Source organism: Oncorhynchus clarkii, chromosome 9, assembly GCF_045791955.1.
Source record: "Oncorhynchus clarkii lewisi isolate Uvic-CL-2024 chromosome 9, UVic_Ocla_1.0, whole genome shotgun sequence".
NCBI lineage: Eukaryota > Metazoa > Chordata > Actinopteri > Salmoniformes > Salmonidae > Oncorhynchus > Oncorhynchus clarkii.
Window position 1 is genome coordinate 43,416,952 of NC_092155.1, and position 23,752 is coordinate 43,440,703.

Here is a 23,752-nt window from a genome sequence, read left to right on the forward strand (position 1 = left end):
GACCCATGAATTTAAACTGTATATGGGACAGATTGGAGTGGCAGGAATTCTTAAACCTGAAATGGTTTACCATTTTTCCATGTCTTTCTGGTCTGTTTTGCCCTGTATTTGCCACCTGTTTGGAAGCTTTTGTTAAGGCCTCTAGATGTACAAGTGACATAAAACACTAAATATTCATTCACATTCTATAATGTGTAAACACTATAGCAGCAAATCTGCTTGCACCAATCCCTTGTAATTATAGTAAAATACTGTGAAATACAAAGCCCTCCCCTCAATGAATTTCATTAATCCATTAATTAATTAATTCAGATTATGGTAGCATTTACTTTCTTTTTACACAGTATTTGCTTTGATACCGTACTTAAATTACAGTAAGTGTACTATAATATGAAATACAGATTTTTACTTGCCATCAAGTAGCCTGTGAGCTATTGTTAAATTCACGGTGACCCATTTACAGTGTACAGAGACATAATTTCAAACCTCATCTCCCTGATGTTGTCCCGGTTCTGCCTCTGTGTTTTACTGAGGTTGAGTCAGCGCTGCATTGTTTGTGTGAGTGGCCTTGTGTTCTGAATGACACGTAGCTGTTGCACAGAGAGGGCCGGACGATTACATCAACTTGGCAGAGCGGGTGGAATTTTGTCTGGTTTTGTTTTGGGGGTGTGAGATTGCAGAGCAGGAAGGCTGTGTCCCAAATTACACCCTACACTCTTTGGGAAAAAAAGGTTCCAAAAGGGTTCTTCGACTGTCCCCATAGGAGAAACCTTTTTGAGTGTGACAATGATTGATATTTGATACAGCTATTGGGGTGACCGTATTACCGCCACACCTGCAGTCATGAGTCATGACCGCAGTAAAATTCCATATGACCGCAGTAAAATTCCATATGACCATTGAGTCAAGGTAATCTCCTTTTATGCACTCTGGGCATGCTTTGGTAGTACCAAACTTGCTAACAACCATCAAGTCGCTAATGGCCTGGTACTCAGGGCTATATTGCCCCTCTAACCACTCTGACATCAATGCATAGGGGATCGAAAATCGCATCAAACACTTATCAAAACAGTATGGCTATCATACTTGTAAAACTGTTAGAATCACCTTGCTGTGATGATCAATTTGAAGAAAGAAGTTCAACAGCAGGTTTAAACAGTGTAAAACATGGTTGTTGTGGGTGTTGTTTCAAAGCCTAACAACGAAATGGACGGAGTGAAGATGAATTAAAAACCACCATACACATAGGCTTCTGAGCGCAATCCTGGGGGGGGGGACGGAATTAAAATGACATTGTACAAAGCCTAATGCATATTACGCCTGGGAGAAAAACATACAACAAAATTGATTTAAGATGTCTTTGGTGCATAATTGGTCTAGCCTATACTCCAAAATTAAACACATTTGAGTAATTGCCTTCGAGTGTGGACGGTATTTTTATGCAAACTAAAGGGACTGGTTATCTTATTGCACGCTCCAGAATGTATATTCATGAGTCTGGGAGAGAACGGATAGTCTAGCTAGGCGATGCTGTTGTTTCATTGATTGTGCAGGGCGGCTTACAGTTAGTCTACAATTAGCAAATTTCTATTTGATTTAGAATAGCCTAGTAATAGGTCATTTTATATTTTCATAATTAATTGGGTGACACATTACCTTTAGCTATACAGAATATCTCACCACCGTGCGTTTCCATCTCCTCCTCTCTCTCCTTTATTCCCTTCTAGAGCGCGCGACGGGCTGTCAACAGTTTAGTGAAATATGTTTAGTTGTGAAAAACATGTTACTATCGATGTTCCCGAACAGATTTCACTTGGTTCCCCAAATGAAGCACTGGGTAGCTGCAGGAACAGGGTTGGAGAGCCTATGGCATACAGAGTTTGGGTGAAATATCAGCATACTCCTCAAAAACAGTGGTTGATGGAGTGAATGGAGTGAAATAAGTGTTGTTGTATTTATATCTCGGCTGATCATATTAAGCACAGCTCCTCTATAAAACCGAAGTAGCCTATAGAATGGACTGGTGGGAAAGTGTGCAGCCTCCAATTCGTTATTTGAGTGCATTATTTTTTTATTTAACTAGGCAAGTCAGTTAAGAACAGATTTTCATTTACAATGATGGCCTACCCCGGACGACGCTGTGCCAATTGTGCACCGCCCTATGGGACACCCAATCACGGTCAGATGTGATGCAGCCTGGATTCAAACCAGGGACTGCAGTGATGCCTCTTGCACTGAGATGCAGTGCCTTAGACCACTGCACCACTCGGGAGCCCGAGTCTGATAATGGGCCATTCTAAATCTAAACTAATTTTACATATTAGTAAAGACAAGATTTCATTGAGACTAGGGGCAGCAGGTAGGCTAGTGGTTCAAAAAAATTCAAAAAATATTTGAGGTCACTGTGTTTTTTATTGATTTTCTATGGGAAACCAGATTTATGAGGCACCTGGTTGCAGTTCCTATGGCTTCCACTAGATGTCAACAGTCTTTAGAAATTGGTTGATGTTTTTCCTTTGAGAAATGAAGAGAAGTACGGCTGTACTTTCTAAGTGTCAAGCCAAGTGGACTCTTTTGTTTGGTGCGCGCGACCTGGAGCTCACTCCACTTTGATTTTATCCGCTATTGAACGCAGTATATTCCGTCTTAAATTGTATCAATTATTTACGTTTTAGGATACCTAAAGTTGGATAAGGAAAGTTGTTTGAAATGTTTGGACCAAGTTTACAGATAACTTATTAGATCATTTGTAGTCATGTTGGGCGAGTTGGGACCAGTGTATTTCTGAATCAAGCGCGCCAAATAAATTGACATTTTGGGGATATAAAGAAGGAATTTATCGAACAAAATTACAATTTGTGATGTTTCTGGGACATATTGGAGTGCCAACAGAAGAAGATCTTCAAAGGTAAGGCATGAATTATATCGTTATTTCTGACTTTCGTGTCGCACCTGCTTGGTTGAAATATTATGTATGATGTGTTTGTATGATGGGGCGCTGTCTTCAGATGATCGCTTGGTTTGCTTTCACCGTAAAGCCTTTTTGAAATCTGAAACGGTGGCTGGATTAACAAGAAGTTAAGCTTTATTTTGGTGTATTGCACTGTGATTTTATTAAAGTTAAATATTTCTAATAATTTAAGTTGAATTTCGGGCTCTGTAATTTCACTGGAAGTTAGCGGAACGTCTAGCCATAACAGGTTTTAATGAACAGTCAATTACGGTGAGACCGGCAGTCTTTTGCATGATAATAACCGCCACACCCCTGGAGATAACAAAATAGGTGAGGGGGGCAGAAAAAAATGATGTGAGATGTTTGTATCCTATAGGTGTTTTATAGATGAGTGGGTATTGGGGTTTAGCTCTGTGTTCAAATGGTGTAAGCCTGCCATGTCACAGTGGCACCACGACATCCCTGTTACAGCTGGCCTGTCGAAACCAATGGTCAAAACAAAATGAAAAAAAGTGTCCCAAGGTTGGGCGATACTTGGCAAGGATCAATACTTCCAGTATCTCTACATTGATTCTACCTTGAAGTTTAGCACCATTAAAAGGTTCTCAGCCACCAGCTGCTAAACTGCATGACATTGTCAGCAAAGGCAAAATGAGGGTTGAGGATTGGATGCATCTCTTTATGCTGTACCGGCACCGCTTTAAATCCAATCTAGTTACTCTGCTCTCTAGCTGGATTTTTTTGCACTGGATGTTGTGCGTGTGTGTGTGTGCATACTGTACATATGTGTCCACTGTGTTAAAGGCTCTATACTGTACTGTGGTAGCAGGGTCTTGTTTGTTTTCAGCTTGATTTAATAAAACACAGCAGAATGGACTGTGGATATCTTTGCCTTTTTCACCAGCCAGCTCAGTGCGGAGAAAGTAGCCAGTTTCCATGGAAACGCCTTGGCGAGATAAGCTTGTACTGCAGCGCGTCTGTCTGTCTGTGTGTGTGTGTGTGTGTGTGTGTGTGTGTGTGTGTGTGTGTGTGTGTGTGTGTGTGTGTGTGTGTTTGTGTCTCTCTGCACTCTGGTAGGAATTTGGATTTATTAGGATTTAACTCCGTGTACTGAAGCCCAGGTGACCAACGGGAGGGGCTGGCTATCGTTAGCAACGCTGTTCCTTTTCTCTCTTTATGGTCTCATCTCAGTTTACGATCTTCCTCTCTTCAGCTTTCTCTTTCTTTCTCTATCTCTGTCTCCCCTTCGCCACCCCATCCTCTCTGTTTACATAGCAGGAATGCGGTCAACTGTAGCTCCACACCCCTATCAGTGTCACTGTGGGGATTAACATCTCCATGGTGATGATAAACTGGGTAAAGTGGCAGGGGTGAAGGGGGCGACAGGGGCAAGTTGGGTGAGCGAGTGGCGGGGGAGAAGGCTTGGAGATTGGTGGTATTATTATTATGTTGTATAACACCTTGGCCAATGTGCTGCTGCATGCTCTTTGGGGGTCTAGGGCCTAGGGTGGGTTACTGTGAAAGCACTTGGTTAATTTGATTTGTTGATTGAGTGATTGATACTAATTATTGTCAATACATGTGTTTCACCTCTATTTTCAGAACTCTCTGAAGAAGCGAGGCGCTCGGCCAAACAACAAGCCAGAGAAGAAGCTGTCTCCCCAGGTAACCCAGACTTACAGAGACAGTTAAACTGATTGTTCTCACTTTCGCGACCTGGGAAGGAGATGATACACTTCCAAGTTAGCGCAACTTTTGACTAGTTTGACAATAGCAGATCAAGCTTTTGTGCACATTCCTCTCTCTCCTCTCTCTCGCGTTGAGGTTGTGGTGGTACACAATGTGTGTGTGTGTGTGGGGGGGGGGGGGGGGGGGGGGGATGTGGTGTTTTTAGTATAATGAGGACGTTAAAAGCCTCTCTCTCGTCCTTCATTCCTGTGGGGATGAGGTTCATGCTTAATATTATAATATTGGAGTGCAAACATACTGTAAAGAGCATAAACCCTCTCCAGACTGTGTTTAATGTTCTGGCAAATAGTCTATAACCAATAAATCACACAACACAAAGTATTATTTAATGGGCCTGGATCATTTTGGGCCGCTTGGTTAAATAATAAATGGAAGGGAATCTGAGTAATACCCTCTGCAAAATAAATGTGGGTTTAATATTCAAAATGGCTTCTGTCTGTTATAAATACACCAATGTCCCTAAGTGCCCCTAGCCACCACACATTTCATATCACTGTAATACAGCGTGCATGACTTCCCATTGTTGCATCCACTTTGCCTAAAAAAATCCATAACTTTGCATTGGTCTAACTATTTGCTGGGGTTACCATGAGGATGTCAGATGAGTTCAAGCTATTATGTTAACGGGAAGAAACAATTAACTTTTTTCATTTGTCATTTTGGCCTCATAAACTTTCTCTCTGTGATATGTTAGCTGGAGATATCTTGTCTTTTTGTGTGTGAGTTAGTTAGTGTGTTGTCAGTGTTCCTAACTACCTGTCTATGTGGCCAGCAGGAGGACAGTTCTGACCTCAAGTGCCAGCTCCACTTTGCCAAGGAGGAGTCAGCGCTCATGTGCAAGAAGCTGACCAAGATGGCTAAGGACAGCGAGGAAATGCGGGAGGAGCTGGCCAAGTACCGTTCGATGTACGGCGATGTAGACGCCTCGCTCACCGTGGAGGAGGTCAACGACTCGCCCCACACGCGCGAGGCCGAGGTCAGAGTTCACCTGAAGCTGGTGGAGGAGGAGGCCAACCTGCTGAGCCGGCGCATTGTGGAACTGGAGGTGGAGAACCGCGGCCTGCGGGCCGAGATGGACGATATGAAGGGCCAGGAGCTGCCACCAGGCCTGGGGGTCGGCGGCATGGGAGGACATGGAGGAGGAGGTCTGGAGAACGTGATGGAGCTCCAGAGGCACCTGCAGTTTGTCGAGGAGGAGGCGGAGCTGCTGCGGCGCTCACTGTTGGAGATGGAGGAGCAGAACAAGCTGCTGATGAACGAGATCAACCGCTACAAGTCGGAGCTGCCGCTGGCGTCGGACCCAGACCAGGACGACTCCTCGTCCATCTCTCTCCTGGAGGACGGTCATGGTGGGGGGGCTCTGATCAGCACAGAGGCCCCCCAGGAGGAGCTGCTGCAGGCCGCCAGGCTCCAGATCGGGGATCTGAGTGGCAAGGTGAAGAAGCTCCAGTATGAGAACCGTGTGTTGCTGTCCAACCTGCAGCGCTGCGACCTGGCCTCTTACCACAGCTCTTCCAGGCCCGCCCTGGAGACCGACGCAGAGGCAGGGGACTCAGCTGAGTGCCTCCCCAGCCAGGCTCACCGCGAGGGCCCCATCGGAGGGGAGAACGAGCCCCTGGAGGAGAAGGAGAAGAAGACGTCCACTGGGTTTCCTGTCCCCCTGGGGCTGAAGGACCGTGAATCCCTGCTAGCCATGAGGGACCAAGCCCGCCTAATCTCTACAGCCATCCAGCTGCTGACTGCCTCGGACTCCAACTGCCCTTCCATCTCCCTCTACCGCAAGATCTCCTCCGGGGAGGCTGCAGAGCCATGTGTCCCAGAGAAGAGCCAGCAGGCCCAGCCCTCGGAGCTCCAGGATCTTCCCCTGGTGGAGGCTCTGACGGGCAGGCTGCGAGCACTGCACACCCAGCTCCAGGCTTTTGTGGAGCGGGTTGAGAGCCTAGGCACCACCCCCTCAGGGAGGGCACAGGTGGAGGGGGCATCCCCCCTGCCTCTACTGTCCGAGGCTGGGGACTCTGTGGTGGGTGCACCCTCTGCCTCTCACCCCTGCCCTCCAGACGACCAGGCGGGTGAGATCCCCGCAGAGCAGAAGGTAAGAACAAACCCCCCTACTCCTCCTCTTCCCACCCCTCCTTTATTATCGATCGTGTTTCTTTCCTTTTCTTTTTATATCCTCTTTTTTTGTTGTTGTAACAAATCTATTATTTCTGTCCTGTTTGCTCTTTGAACCACGTTACGGCTTACTAATGCTCCTCCTCCATCCCAGCTCACACTGGTTTCTCCCTGGCACAGAATGCTGCCAGTACACATGATACGCATGCTGCTTTGACGCCTTACAGCCTGCTATAGATGCTACATAGAGCTCCGGCCTCAAATGCAGCCACCACTGTGCTGCATGACATGATAGGGTGATAAGGAAATCCTAGAAACCATAAACCACCGTCTATTTACACACATCAAGAGGCACTTGTCATAGCCATGTAAATGTACTCTGTATGCGCGAGTAGGGCTATTAAGGTGTAATAAAAGAGCGTATTGAATTAGACTTGTTGAGTACCCTGTTATTCTGATAATGAATGTTGTAAAGGCCAAGGACGTGGCTGTGTGGTTCAGAATGGAGGAGAATGAAGACAGAAGCAAACAGTGTATCAATAGTGGTTGGTTTGCTCATTGAGTAGTTAGTTGCATGTATTACTTACTATATGTAGCTCAGCACACCTAGGCCAAGTGTTTAGGATATAACTTTAAGTCAGCCTAGTAAAGTTGGTTCTATGCTAAGCTACATTAGAGGCCTACTGAGTGCCAACCCCGTCCGATCTCTCCCCCCCTCCCCTCCTCCTCACTGCATGGGCACCGTGACCGCCGTTTTCTGCACTTGTTTCCTTTTCCTCTCTCCTCTCTTTTGATTTTTGTAATCGCCTCTCCTTCACCCCTTCCCTTCCCCTCCCCTCACCCAACCCCCCCAGCCGTTGCTCGCACTTCTCATCATTGTTTTGGTTCTGTTCTCCACTCTGTCCTACACCACTCTGACAAAGCTGTTTTTCCTTTACATACTTTTCTTTGTCCTGTGAGCTTCATTTTTTTTATTTGGAAAGTGTCTTATGGATCGTCCATTTTGGTTGTATTGTTTTTATCTCTTTTTTGATTTGGTCTCGTTTTGTTATCGACCCCCAATACGTCTCCCCTCATCCTCTTCCTTCCCTTCCTCCTCTGTTCATCTTCCCCTCTTTTTATTATTATTATTTTTATTTTTTTCATTAACTTGCCCATGCATGAATGCAGCAGCCCAACTTTAGGGACCAATCAGAGCGCGATGTGAAAGGTCAGAGGGAGGAAGGTGACAGCCGCACTGACCGCAACCAGACCCAGGAAACACAGGAGACGGACACAGCTCTGGTAGGTCGCTGCTACAGTACAGTCAAAATACACACCCACAAAATCAAATCCAATTAAATTGTAGTTGTCACATGCTTTGTGAACAACAGGTGTAGACAAACAGTTTAATGCTTATTCAAGGGTCCTATTACAACAATGCAGAGTTAAAGATACACAAAAATTGCAAGGAATAAATACCCCGTGAATAACGAATAACGATAACAGGTAAAAATAAGATGGCTATATTCAGGGAGAACGTGCAAGGGTAAGAGGTAATTGAGTTAGCAATGTACATATACAGTAGGTAGGGTTAAAGTGACTAAGCAACAGGGTAGATAATAGACAGTAGCAGTAGCATATGTGGGGAGTGTGAACGAGTGTGTTTGTGCGAGTATGCATGTGTGAGCGTGGTACAGTTGAAGTCGGAACATTTAGGTTGTCATTAAAACTCGTTTTTCAACCACTGAACAAATATCTTGTTAACAAATTATCTACTTTGTGCATGACACAAGTCATTTTTCCAACAATTGTTTACAGTCAGATTTCACTTATAATTCACTGTATCACAATTCCAGTGGGTCAGAAGTTTACATACACTAAATTGACTGTGCCTTTAAACAGCTTGGAAAATTCCAGAAAATTATGTCATGGCTTTAGAAACTTCTGATTGACATAATTGACATGATTTAAGTAAATTGGAGGTGTACCTGTGGATGTATTTCAAGGCCTACCTTCAAACTCAGTGCCTCTTTGCTTAACATAATGGGAAAATCTAAAGAAATCAGCCAAGACCTCAGAAAACAAATTGAAGACCTCCACAAGTCTGGTTCATCCTTGGGAGTAATTTCCAAACGCCTGAAAGTACCACGTTCATCTGTACAAACAATAGTATGCAAGTATAAACACCATGGGACCACGCAGACATCATACCGCTCAGGAAGGAGACGCGTTCTGTCTCCTAGAGATGAACGTACATTGGTGCGAAAAGTGCAAATCAATACCAGAACAACAGCAAAGGACCTTGTGAAGATGCTGGAGGAAACAGGTACAAAAATCTATATCCACAGTAAAACGAGTCCTATATCGGCACAACCTGAAAGGCCGCTCAGCAAGGTAGAAGCCACTGCTCCAAATCCGCCATAAAAAAAGTCAGACTACGGTTTGCAACTGCACATGGGGACAAAGATCGTACTTTTTGGAGAAATGTCCTCTGGTCTGATGAAACAAAAATAGAACTGTTTGGCCATAATCACCATCGTTATGTTTGGAGAGAAAAGGGGGAGGCTTGCAAGCTGAAAAACATCATCCCAACCGCGAAGCACGGGGTGGCAGCATCATGTTGTGGGGGTGCTTTGCTGCAGGAGGGACTGGTGCACTTCACAAAATAGATGGCATCATGAGGAAAGAAAATTATGTGGATATATTGAAGCAACATCTCAAGACATCAGTCAGGAAGTTAAAGCTTGGTCTCAAATGGGTCTTCCAAATGGACATAACCCCAAGCATACTTCCAAAGTTGTGGCAAAATACCTTTAAAGACAACAAAGTCAAGGTATTGGAGTGGCCATCACAAAGCCCTGACCTCAATTCCATAGAACATTTGTGGGAAGAACTGAAAAAGTGTGTGCGAGCAAAGAGGCCTACAAACCTGACTCAGTTACACCAGCTCTGTCAGGAGGAATGGGCCAAAATTCATCCAACTTATTGTGGGAAGCTTGTGGAAGGCTTCCCGAAACGTTTGACCCAAGTTCAACTATTGAAAGGCAATGCTACCAAATACTAATTGAGTGCATGTAAACTTCTGACCCACTGGGAATGTGATGAAAGAAATAAAAGCTGGAATAAATCACTCTACTATTATTCTGACATGTCACATTCTTAAAATAAAGTGGTGACCCTAACTGACCTAAGACAGGGATTTTTTACTAGGATTAAATGTCAGGAATTGTGAAAAACTGAGTTTAAATGTATTTGGCTACGGCGTATGTAAGCTTCTGACTTCAACTGTATGTAGTGTGTTGGAGAGTGCATAGAGTCAGTACAAGAGAAAGGGACAATGTAGGTAGTCTGGGTAGCCATTTGATTGGCTACCCAGACTGCTAGTCTTCTTTAGCAGTCATATGGCTTGGGGGTAGAAGCATTTCAGGGTAATTTTGGTTCCAGACTTGGTGCACTGGTACTAAGTCTGGAAGAGTCTATGACTTGGGGTACTGGAGTCTTTGACAATATTTTGGCCCTTCCTCTGACACCGCCTGGTATAGAGGTCCTAGATGGCAGGGGAGCTCGGCCGTACTCACCACCCTCTGTAGCGCCTTGCGGTCGATTGCCCTTCAGTTGCCATACCAAGCGGTGATGTATCCAGTCAAGATGCTCTCAATGGTGCAGCTGTAGAACTTGAGAATTTGAGGGTTCGTGCCAAATCTTTTCAGCTTCCGGAGGGGGAATAGGCACTGTCGTGCCCTTTTCACAACTGTGTGTATGTGGACACCGAGGAACTTGAAACTCTCGACCCGCTCCACTACAGCCCCACCGATGTGGCGTGCTCGTCTCTCCTTTTCCTGTAGTCCACAAATAAGATCCTTTGTCTTGCTGACGTTGAGGGAGAGGTTCTTGTCCTTGCACCTCACTGCCAGGTCTCTGACCTCCCCATAGGCTGCCCCATCGTCGTCTGTGATCAGTCCTACAACCGTTGAGTCGTCAGCAAACTTGATGATGGTGTTGGAGTCGTGCACGGCCACACAGTTGTGGGTGAACAGAGAGTACAGGAGGGGACTCCGTGTTGATGATCAGTGTGGAGGATGTGTTGTTGCCTACCATCCCCACCTGGGAGCGGCCCGTCAGGAAGTCCAGGATCCAGTTGCAGAGGGAGGTGTTCAGTCCCAGGGTCCAGAGCTTGGGGATGAGCTTGGAGGGTACTATGGTGCTGAATGCTGAGCTGTAGTCAATGAACAGCATTCTTACATTAGGTATTGCTTTTGTCCCGGTGGGGGAGGGCAGTGTGGAGTGCAATATAGATTGCATCATCTGTGGATATGTTGGGCGGTATGTGAATTGGAGTGGGTCCAGGGTGTTTGGGATGATGGTGTTGATGTGAGCCATGACCAGCCTTTCAAAGCGTTTCATAGCAAAAGTAATTTAGGCAGGTTACCTTGGCGTTCTTGGGCACAGGGACTGTTGTGGTCTGCTTGAAATAAGTTGGTATTGCAGACCGTGTCAGGGATAAAATGTCTGTGAAGACACTTGCCAGCTCGTCAGCACATGCTCTGAGAAAGTGTCCTGGTATTCCGTCTGGCCGTGCAGCCTTGCAAATGTTAACCTGTTTAAAGGTCTTACATCGGCTACAGAGCACGAGATCACACAGTCGTCCGGAACAGCTGGTGCTCTCATATATGGATCAGTGTTGCTTACCTCGAAGCTTGCATAGAAAGCATTTTGCTTGTCTGGTAGGCTTGCGTCACTGGGCAGCTCACGGTTGGGTTTCCCTTTTTAGTCCGTGATAGTTTGCAAGTCGCCCTGTTACATCCATCTAGCATCAGAGCCGGCTTAGTAAGATTCGACCTTAGTCCTGTGACTTTAGTCCCCCACCTCCCCCCCCAAACACACACACTGGGCATTCCTTGATGGCCCCAACATGCGGTTTAGGCTGTCTTTAGGCTTGCTTCCCTCGTTCTTTCATGTGGGTGAATCAGGCTGGATTCACGCTGCTGCTGTAAACACAATGACATCAACTCTTGAGGCGAGGAGAGGACGTGTCTGCTGCTCAGTGTTTGTTTGGCCTTTCTATAGGTCTCCTTGGAAACCTGGGCTGTGAGGGGGAATCGGCAGAAGCAATGAAAAGAGCAGAGAGAAACACAATCGCCACAGCCTGTTCTCCTGTTACAGGATATTACAATTATGGTTTTATAATGTGGGAGTCATGAAGGGAAAGGTTTCTCTCTGGACTGTATTGTAGCACATAATCAGTTAGTCATCTGAACACACCACACTCTTCATATACTGAGAGAACTAAAGAACCTTATTGTTGCTGTCAGTAGGCTGATTATTAAAGGTGCAATAACTCAGTTGATTTCTCTGTATCTGCAGAATTAAAACGCATTGAAATCAAGAATGATATAATAGTAGGCGATGACAACTATGAACCATGACAACATAGCGGGCCATATTAAATTGGCTTGTGGGCCACTTTTGGCCGCGGGCCATGTGTTTGAGATCTGTAGGCCTATTAATTTAACCTGTGTCTCTCTCAGTAATTACAACATTGCAGACCACTGTTGGCTTTAACACATCTGTCATCCACCCTTCTCCTCTCAGTGACCAGTGATTAGGCTGCCAGGTCAGGGACAGAGAAGTCCAGGACCGGGCCCGGGGAGGGAAAGACAGGGGACAGGACTGTCAGGCAGTCACACCGTGGCACCGTGCCAGGCGATGATGTTATCACACACAGACTGCCTGAGTGCTATGTCTGCCTGTAGAGACGGGGCCGTCGATAGAAGCGAGACAGGGCTGATGTATGGACGTGGATGTGGGAGTGTTGGTGGGAACCTGGGGCCCATCAGGTTGACTGCTCTACTCATTTGGGAACGTGGTTTCAAAACGTTGCGCAACGGAAAATGAAAAGGAACTTTTCTTATTGGACAGGTTCAGGTAGTCTCTCCCCATTTCAGTCCGTTTTCTTCTGTTTGGTGCCTAATGAATTTGGACCTGTTCATTCTCTCCACCCCACCCTTTCAGGGTATAACTCAGTAATGTACTGTATGATAATCTGCTACTCCATGTCTTATCCAGAATGTTAGAAATAGGGTACTATATCCACGTGATGTTGCCATGAGCAGCACCAGAGATATTTGAGATTAGCGAGATGCAACACTTCGCTCTCACACAGTCACACACAGTATCTACGCACGCCGTTCACAGCGTGGTAGCCAGGTCACCGAAGCAGTGGAGAAGTTGAGCCTTGCGCTTTAACTCTCTTATTTGTTGCGGAAATTGACCCCTTGTGTTTTTTTTACTTTCTGCATCTACGTCATATCGCTGAGTCTACTTTTAAAACGGGAGATTCTTCTGCAGGGCAGTGGCGTGACGGACATAAAGCTATGAAGGGCATCGGAAACTGACAGCAGGTTATCCATTTATGTACACGGAGTCTGCGCCTGAGGCTTGCCTGGGAAATGTAAGCCCTTTATACACAAAATATGTATTGAAGTGTGAGGAAACTACCCTGCTGAAATTGAGCTCCCCTCACTCTTGCTCCTCAAACCCTTTGGTGAGGAATTGAAGGTGTCAGAAGTCACTTACAGAGGCTGCAGAGGAGAAGGAGAGCGAGATCTACAGAAGCTGGTTATGGTGTAACTGATATTTTAAAAAATCAGTTGTAAATCAATTATGTTACTTGCTGAGCAATAGTGAGCTAGTGTCATAGACTTACGCTGACAGGAGAGTTTACTCACTCAGAATACACAATAAGGGTAGACGAGTGGTGGGTGAATTGCACAACAACCAAGACATGATTCCAGCAACGCCTGTCAAGCTTACATATGAAAAATAAATGACACAGTACTTTCACTTATCTGTCAAAGCCCTCTGAGAATCGCAAGACAAAGCGCAATGGTCTCCGTCTTTATACTTCAAAACACAGCAGCAACTAGTAGCCAAGCGCCATTTAAGCACAGATATCCATGGCACATTATGCACACAGTGGATATTAAATAATGGAGTATTCATTTTCAAACCTCACAAGCCTTTAGAGTATTAAAATGTCCTCAGGGTATCTCAGTCTTCCACCCAACATCCCCGTCCCCAGTGTCCCACCCTATCAAATGTTACACGCTTCGTCTAATTTTGGCGGCGAGTGATAACGAAGAGATCGAGCGGCTGGCCTTGTGCCTGTCGGTATAAAGGAGGCCCTTTGAGTTCGCAGTTAGTGGGTTAACGGTGATGGTGGGGCTGGGTCGGGCTGGGAGTGACCCCCGTCGCGAGTTAGCGGAGGGTGAAGGAGAAGAACATTATGGGGAAGGGTCGATGCCCCTCTCACTGACAAAAGGCGAGGATTGTTGTTCCCTGTTTGGAACAGTTATGACCAATAAATGAGACATGTTGGTTGTGTTATACAATCTAAAGGAGGATATTTTTTCAGTTGGGAGGTGGTGTATTTTACTCTAGCTATAATGGTGTACTTCTCTCTCTCTCTCTCTCTCCCTCCTTCCCTCTCTCGCTCCCTCCCGCCGCCCTTCCCTCAGCAGATCAGTGAGCTGCAGGCCCTTCTGTCGGATGCGAGGGAGACGGCTCACGGGACGCAGGAGGAACTGACTCTGGAGAGACAGGCCCACCGAGACCACACCCACAGCAGTTCTCAGACAGTCTCACAGGTACACAACCATGGAGACACGACTGTTCTATATCTATGGGCACAACCATGGAGACACGACTGTTCTATATCTATGGACACAACCATGGAGACACGACTGTTCTATATCTATGGACACAACCATGGAGACACGACTGTTCTATATCTATGGACACAACCATGGAGACACGACTGTTCTATATCTATGGACACAACCATGGAGACACGACTGTTCTATATCTATGGACACAACCATGGAGACACGACTGTTCTATATCTATGGACACAACCATGGAGACACGACTGTTCTATATCTATGGGCACAACCATGGAGACACGACTGTTCTATATCTATGGGCACAACCATGGAGACACGACTGTTCTATATCTATGGACACAACCATGGAGACACGACTGTTCTATATCTATGGACACAACCATGGAGACACGACTGTTCTATATCTATGGGCACAACCATGGAGACACGACTGTTCTATATCTATGGGCACAACCATGGAGACACGACTGTTCTATATCTATGGACACCACAGTGACTACAGACAAACCCTGCTAAACCACGCAGAGCATTGTCACTGTCACGTCCTGTCAATGCTAATACAGAATATGCGCCCCACTGGAGAACAGTATTGTATCGCTACTATATATTTAACAACAGTTTATTACATACATGCACCCACTTAGCAAACTTCACAAACAACTGCTATGAAGCTAATCCCTTATAATAACAAATGTGTCCCTGTAGCCCTCACTAATTGGCCTGTGTCCTGTGTGTGTGTGTGTGTCCAGCTGCAGGAGGAGCACCAGAAGGCCCTGACGCGGAGGGACTTCCAGCTGCAGAGTCTGAGTCTGCAGACGCGGCTGCAACAGAAGTTCTGGAGCCAAGAGAGAAACCTGATGGTGCAGGAGTCACATCAACTCAAGCAGACCCTGCTGCTGCTGAGCCTCAAGCTGCGCTGCTTCCTCAAACAGTGGCGTCTGGGACGCAAGCTGGACACAGAGGCCAAGGATGTCCTGGAGGTACGGGACTGGTTGAAACCTTCTCCTTTTGAATCAGTCACTTAGTCGTGGCAGAATTGGTTGGTTGGTTGGTTGGCTTGCTGGCTGATTGGCTGGCTGACTAATTGTTTAACAGACTGACTGACAGATAATGTGCTGTGTGTTTCCCTACAGGTGAACAGTCTGAAGGACCTGTACCTGCTGCTGGAGGAGGAGAGTCTGGCCGCCCACCAGGGAGACAACAAGATGGCCGCCGCAGAGGAGCAGCCCCTCAGCCCCAGCATCTCCAATGAGCTCTGCCTGCTGGAGAAGAGCTACAAACAGGTACAGGACACACAGGGTTAACACGGGAAAAGAAAGCATTAAAGCAGGCAATATTTTAGAGGTCTTTTTAGGCAATATCGACGAGGTCCTTCACTGATTCTCTATCCTGTCCGTGGCCTAGACGAGCGGCGTGAGCAGCACTCTGGCGGACCTGAAGGGAGCGCTCCAGGATCTGAGCGGAGAGCTGCGAGAGGAGCGCCAGGGCTCACAGGAACTCACCCAGCAGTTTGCCCGCGCCAAGGCCTCCTGGGAAGTGGAGAGGACAGAGCTCAAGAGCCTCATCACCCAGGTAAGACCAGAACACCTGCTGAAAATAACTGGCATTCAAATAGAATTACTCAAATGGAAACTTGACTGTAGGTGCACTCAATGTGGCTGACATGGTATTGTGTCAGCGACTCTATTGAAACGCTCTGTCGCATAGTTTTGAACCTACACGCTTAGAAATAGAAGGTGCTGTCTAGAACCTACAAGTGTTCTTCAGCTGTCCCCATAGGAGAACCCTTTGAAGAAAGCTTTTTGGCTGCCGATTAGAACCCTTTTGGGTTCCATGTAGAACCCTTTCTACAGAGGAAGGTTATAAATGGAACCAAAAAGGGTTCTCCTACGTGGACAGCCGAAGAACCCTTTTGGAACCCATTCTTCTCTAAGAGTGTATAGCTAGTTGACCTAAAAACCATCTAAAAACCCTCAACCATCAGGTGTTATTTGGGCTATTGTAGAAGCCAGGTTATTATGTAGCTTACAGACCATTATCTAGGCTTAGCGTAAAGCCTCCCCTGGGAGGGCAGTAATTCATCAGGCCTTTTAGCACCCTGGAATCACACATACTGGAGAGAGAGGACAGATAGTAGGACTCTAGTCACCAGGGTTACGGCCTCTCCCTGTTAGGCGGTAGAGTCATTACTTTAGTGTAGATCCATGCCAGATCAGTCAGATATTCTATAGCTACAATCCTTTCTCCTTTTGGCTACCTGGATGTCTGGGGCAAAGCCATTGATTTGTACGGCCGTTGAAGTGAGGTTTTATAGTGGAACTATAGCTATCCATTCAGCGTGCAGGAGAGCACGCCGTGAAGCTGTACACAGATCAAGTTACCCGTTCATGAAGGATGACATGACCTGCCATTTGTTACAATCTACTCACTGGAGAAAGCTGCCGAAGCTGTGGAGGATTGCGTTACGGATCAGTATGAATCAGTCACTGGGGTATTCATTTCATCACCAATGCTCAGAGTAACGAATGGCTTGAAACTGCTCATATCCTGAGGTGGTGGATTTGTACCAATCTATTTGTCTGGTGTTCCGTCTGGCCATCTGCTTTGCCCTCAGACCGCCGCTCACTCTGTCTGTGTGTGTGTGTGTGTGTGTGTGTGTGTGTGTGTATCTGGCAGTGAGAGATGAGTTTAATATCCAGACGACTGCCAGCCTGAGACGTTCTCATAACAGCAGCCTCCGCAATGACTTAAACTAACATGCTTTGAGACAGGCCACTAGATTACAGCAAGATAATATATAATATCAGACCAGGGGGGAAACAGAAGGAGAAAAATAAAAAAGTAATTAGGAGGAGAGATGAAGAGTAATAATGAGAGAGAAAGAGAGAGAGAGAGAGCGAAAGAGAGTGGGGGAGAAATAAATGGAGGAAGGGAGAGAGAGGAGGGGGGGGGGGGGGTTGTGAGCGGTTGAGAAGGAGAGGGAGGGGCACAGTACAGTAAACAGTTTGAAGCATGGTTCATTGGTCCTGTCAGACTGTTCCCTCCCCCTGCGGTCCCTCCTCCACGGCTCTGAAAGGGCACATGTAAATGGTGGGGGATCCCCACCTGGTGAAACCACCACAGCCACTCAACACCATAACTGGGTCACAATTTACAGCCATGGAGGAGTGGGCCGGGCCAGGTCTTCTCCATCCTCCCTCCCTCCTTACGAATCCCCCGTAGAGGCTTTTGTTTCTCTCCTCCATGGCAGTAGTAATGTAGTAATGTGTTGTGTACTTCCGGCGCCGACAGAGATGGCCGCCTCGCTTCGCGTTCCTAGGAAACTATGCAGTTTTTTGTTTTTTTACGTGTTATTTCTTACATTAGTACCCCAGGTCATCTTAGGTTTCATTACATACAGTCGAGAAGAACTACTGAATATAAGATCAGCATCAACTCACCATCAGTACGACCAAGAATATGTTTTTCGCGACGCGGATCCTGTGTTCTGCCTTACAAACAGGACAACGGAGTGGATCCTATGCAGCGACCCAAAAAAACGACTCCGAAAGAGAGGGAAACGAGGCGGTCTTCTGGTCAGACTCCGGAGACGGGCACAGCGCGCACCACTCCCTAGCATTCTTCTTGCCAATGTCCAGTCTCTTGACAACAAGGTTGATGAAATCCGAGCAAGGGTAGCATTCCAGAGGGACATCAGAGACTGTAACGTTCTTTGCTTCACGGAAACGTGGCTTACTGGAGAGACGCAATCCGAAGCGGTGCAGCCAACAGGTTTCTCCACGCATCGCGCAGACAGGAAAAAACATCTTTCTGGTAAAAAGAGGGGCGGGGGCGTATGCCTTATGACTAACGTGACATGGTGCGATGAAAGAAACATACAGGAACTCAAATCCTTCTGTTCACCTGATTTAGAATTCCTCACAATCAAATGTAGACCGCATTATCTACCAAGAGAATTCTCTTCGATTATAATCACAGCGGTATATATCCCCCCCCAAGCAGACACATCGATGGCTCTGAACGAACTTTATTTAACTCTCTGCAAACTGGAAACAATTTATCCGGAGGCTGCATTCATTGTAGCTGGGGATTTTAACAAGGCTAATCTGAAAACAAGACTCCCCAAATTTTATCAGCATATCGATTGCGCAACCAGGGGAGGAAAGACCTTGGACCATTGTTACTCTAACTTCCGCGACGCATATAAGGCCCTGCCCCGCCCCCCTTTCGGAAAAGCTGACCACGACTCCATTTTGTTGATCCCTGCCTACAGACAGAAACTAAAACAAGAGGCTCCCACGCTGAGGTCTGTCCAACGCTGGTCCGACCAAGCTGACTCCACACTCCAAGACTGCTTCCATCACGTGGACTGGGAGATGTTTCGTATTGCGTCAGATAACAACATTGACGAATACGCTGATTCGGTGTGCGAGTTCATTAGAACGTGCGTTGAAGATGTCGTTCCCATAGCAACGATTAAAACATTCCCTAACCAGAAACCGTGGATTGATGGCAGCATTCGTGTGAAACTGAAAGCGCGAACCACTGCTTTTAATCAGGGCAAGGTGTCTGGTAACATGACCGAATACAAACAGTGCAGCTATTCCCTCCGCAAGGCTATCAAACAAGCTAAGCGCCAGTACAGAGACAAAGTAGAATCTCAATTCAACGGCTCAGACACAAGAGGCATGTGGCAGGGTCTACAGTCAATCACGGACTACAGGAAGAAACCCAGCCCAGTCACGGACCAGGATGTCTTGCTCCCAGGCAGACTAAATAACTTTTTTGCCCGCTTTGAGGACAATACAGTGCCACTGACACGGCCTGCAACGAAAACATGCGGTCTCTCCTTCACTGCAGCCGAGGTGAGTAAGACATTTAAACGTGTTAACCCTCGCAAGGCTGCAGGCCCAGATGGCATCCCCAGCCGCGCCCTCAGAGCATGCGCAGACCAGCTGGCCGGTGTGTTTACGGACATATTCAATCAATCCCTATACCAGTCTGCTGTTCCCACATGCTTCAAGAGGGCCACCATTGTTCCTGTTCCCAAGAAAGCTAAGGTAACTGAGCTAAATGACTACCGCCCCGTAGCACTCACATCCGTCATCATGAAGTGCTTTGAGAGACTAGTCAAGGACCATATCACCTCCACCCTACCTGACACCCTAGACCCACTCCAATTTGCTTACCGCCCAAATAGGTCCACAGACGATGCAATCTCAACCACACTGCACACTGCCCTAACCCATCTGGACAAGAGGAATACCTATGTGAGAATGCTGTTCATCGACTACAGCTCGGCATTCAACACCATAGTACCCTCCAAGCTCGTCATCAAGCTCGAGACCCTGGGTCTCGACCCCGCCCTGTGCAACTGGGTACTGGACTTCCTGACGGGCCGCCCCCAGGTGGTGAGGGTAGGCAACAACATCTCCTCCCCGCTGATCCTCAACACTGGGGCCCCACAAGGTTGCGTTCTGAGCCCTCTCCTGTACTCCCTGTTCACCCACGACTGCGTGGCCACGCACGCCTCCAACTCAATCATCAAGTTTGCGGACGACACAACAGTGGTAGGCTTGATTACCAACAACGATGAGACGGCCTACAGGGAGGAGGTGAGGGCCCTCGGAGTGTGGTGTCAGGAAAACAACCTCACACTCAACGTCAACAAAACTAAGGAGATGATTGTGGACTTCAGGAAACAGCAGAGGGAACACCCCCCTATCCACATCGATGGAACAGTAGTGGAGAGGGTAGCAAGTTTTAAGTTCCTCGGCATACACATCACAGACAAACTGAATTGGTCCACTCACACAGACAGCATCGTGAAGAAGGCGCAGCAGCGCCTCTTCAACCTCAGGAGGCTGAAGAAATTCGGCTTGTCACCAAAAGCACTCACAAACTTCTACAGATGCACAATCGAGAGCATCCTGGCGGGCTGTATCACCGCCTGGTATGGCAACTGCACCGCCCTCAACCGTAAGGCTCTCCAGAGGGTAGTGAGGTCTGCACAACGCATCACCGGGGGCAAACTACCTGCCCTCCAGGACACCTACACCACCCGATGTCACAGGAAGGCCATAAAGATCATCAAGGACATCAACCACCCGAGCCACTGCCTGTTCACCCCGCTATCATCCAGAAGGCGAGGTCAGTACAGGTGCATCAAAGCTGGGACCGAGAGACTGAAAAACAGCTTCTATCTCAAGGCCATCAGACTGTTAAACAGCCACCACTAACACTGAGTGGCTGCTGCCAACACACTGACACTGACTCAACTCCAGCCACTTTAATAATGGGAATTGATGGGAAATGATGTAAATATATCACTAGCCACTTTAAACAATGCTACCTTATATAAATGTTACTTACCCTACATTATTCATCTCATACGCATACGTATATACTGTACTCTATATCATCGACGGTATCCTTATGTAATACATGTATCACTAGCCACTTTATACTATACTATGCCACTTTGTTTACATACTCATCTCATTTGTACATACTGTACCCGATACCATCTACTGTATCTTGCCTATGCTGCTCTGTACCATCACTCATTCATATATCCTTATGTACATATTCTTTATCCCCTTACACTGTGTACAAGACAGTAGTTTTGGAATTGTTAGTTAGATTACTTGTTATTACTGCATTGTCGGAACTAGAAGCACAAGCATTTCGCTACACTCGCATTAACATCTGCTAACCATGTGTATGTGACAAATAAAATTTGATTTGATTTGATTTGATTTGATTTGTGTGTCTGGGAGAGAGGGGAAAAAGGGGGATAGGGAGAGAGGGGAAAAAGGGAGAAAGGGGGATAGGGAGAGAGGGGAAAAAGGGGGAGAGGGAGAGAGGGGAAAAAGGGAGAGAGGGGAAAAAGGGGGATAGGGAGAGAGGGGAAAAAGGGGGATAGGGACTGGGAGAGAGTAAAAGGGGCTTCTTGCGCTATAGTTCTAGACCTTTATTAAACTTGATACAACTAACTTCTTTCTCGTTGATATTTCCTGATTAAATAAGGCCCTACATGGACTGCAGGAAGGGGTCACATGCTGTAGCCTTGGGTTAATTAACGTCCTGATTTGTGTTCTGTTTGTGAACTCACCGGAAGACCCAAATGCCAGAGTAGTAATTCAGTTGGATCACTTTAAAATGGCGTCACCTGTGTGAATTATGGCCATAATCAAAGCGTTGGCTCTCTTTCCCCCACAGGTCTGGCATCATTTGTCATATGAAAGGGATGACAGGTGACTTTGCTTTTCTTCTTTTTGGAGAAACTCATTCGTCATCTGCTGCCCCACCCTGAGAGTCATGCATGCCCGCGCGCGCGCACACACACACACACACACACACACACACAATTCTACAATGACCCCTTCACTCTATAAACTATGCTGTTACTGCTGCCCTTGTCTTGTGTAGACCCACTGGTCTGGTGCCCAAGAACTGGATGGCACAGCTGGGACCAATCTCTCCCTGATCTGCTCTGCCAACCACATCAGTAGGATGCCATCCTGGCAACGTGGCATGGCACCGGCAGCTGTTGCACTGTGGAACCAGGCTTAGGGCCTAATGCCTACAGATGCCTACAGAAAACCCACTAAGGAAGTCTGTCTACAGTGGATTTTGGGGGGAATCTGGGGTGAATTGGGAGCGTTCAAAGCAAATGTCTTTCTTTGTGCTATAAACCTCCAGACAACCATTAAGTCACAGCCCCGCAACGCCTCACCAATAAAACTCATTAGGGATATTCATCATCACATGAGATCAACGCTCCGTCGGAGACGAATGGCGTAGTCATCCAATAGGCCGCCCAGACTCCATTAGCACCATATAAGGCCGGAACCTGCAGTTGTCCCTACCGTAGCGATTGATGGGGCTCCCTCCGCCGAAAGCTGTGAACTCTAATGCAAGAAAGAAACGAGACAGACTCGTAAAAAATATAAAGAGCAATCGCCTCCTTGAAGCACTGCTTGATTCATTCTAATGGGGGGGATTGGAGAGGAGGGAGAGGTGGAGAGAGGAGGAGGGGAGAAACGTAGTGGGGGCGTCTTCAGCTGTCGTCTCTTTAATGTGACTGAGTTTCCAGGTTCTCTGTCTGTTTTCGCTTCCGCCTCAGAAACAAGGGACGCCTTGTTCAAATTGTCACAGACACACAAAGCATCTGCTGTCGTTCTTCATAGGGCTTTCTCATTGCTCCGTATCTGGTTGTATAGAGGGAGAAATACTAAAGAGCAAATAAAGTCTGTTTAGGTATTCATATTAGCGATGCTGACATTTAGATTTTTTTTGATGCATCGTTTTCTCTTTCGTCAACCCGCCCGCCCGCTCGCCACCCAACGCCCTTCATCCACATAATATGTCATGACCCTCAGCCCTCACATCACTAATTCAGATAAACACTAACAGTTGTTCTCAGAGACCAGACAGAAAGAAAGAGAGAAAGAGAGAAAAAAAAGAGTGTGAAATCAGTGAGAGAGAGTGGAATTCAGGAAGTTTTTCTGCAATTGGGCATTTCATCAGCTGTAGGCCTACATCTAATTTAGCTGTTCAGAAATGCATGGAACCAGAACTTGTGCCCCAATCGCACTACACCTCTCATAATTCGTCATGTTCATGAACCTCACCCAATCCACTCTTTCCGTCACCCCCTTCCAGCTGGAGAGCAAGTTGGGCCAAGCTGTGCTGGCCGGGGGAGAGAAGGACCTCCAAGGACCTCCCGACCTGAAGATGGCCCTGAAGAGGGAGCGTGAGGAGTACCCGCACCTCCTGGCCGACTCGTACGCCGCCGTCATGGACCTGACCAAGCAGCTGCAGACGGGCGAGAGGAACTGGAGCCGCGAGAAGCTGGAGCTTCTGGAGCACTTCAGTCAGGAGAGGGGCCAGTGGGAGCAGAGGCTACAGAACAAGATGGTAACTAGATTTTTGTTGCACCTCAGAGCCTCTACTCTAGTTTCTGTTCTATTCTATTCTAGCATAGTCCAGGCCTAGCCATGTATATTGAGAGAGGGACACTTAGCCATGAGTACTGAGAGTGACACGGAATATCCTTGTGACATCTAATGACTATCCTCGTTTTCCTTCCTCGGGGTGGTATTTTGATGGGGTGGAAAGAGAGGTTGTCACGGGTAGGAAATTGTGCGCTTGTATGCATTCCTGAACTCTATGACTATAGGTTTAGCGTTTTCCATAGAACTTTCACTGTGGGTGGATGACTGGCCAGTACAGGAATGCATGGACAGACAGCATGCTGCTGAACAGGAGT

General features: G+C 46.9%; 1 protein-coding gene across 4 annotated transcripts in view; it reads left to right on the forward strand.

Moving 5' to 3' along the window:
* Positions 1 to 23,752, forward strand: part of LOC139416382 (microtubule cross-linking factor 2-like) — a 109,114-nt gene that overhangs the window by 80,560 nt on the left and 4,802 nt on the right. The window contains exons 4-11 of one of the 4 annotated variants that reach the window (XM_071164943.1): positions 4,556 to 4,618; positions 5,475 to 6,794; positions 7,985 to 8,098; positions 14,314 to 14,442; positions 15,228 to 15,458; positions 15,612 to 15,761; positions 15,883 to 16,050; positions 23,146 to 23,400. In XM_071164943.1, coding sequence (XP_071021044.1) covers positions 4,556 to 4,618; positions 5,475 to 6,794; positions 7,985 to 8,098; positions 14,314 to 14,442; positions 15,228 to 15,458; positions 15,612 to 15,761; positions 15,883 to 16,050; positions 23,146 to 23,400 — 2,430 coding nt within the window. The remainder of the gene's footprint in view (positions 1 to 4,555; positions 4,619 to 5,474; positions 6,795 to 7,984; positions 8,099 to 14,313; positions 14,443 to 15,227; positions 15,459 to 15,611; positions 15,762 to 15,882; positions 16,051 to 23,145; positions 23,401 to 23,752) is intronic. The other 3 variants (XM_071164945.1, XM_071164946.1, XM_071164944.1) reach the window with 3 other exon arrangements.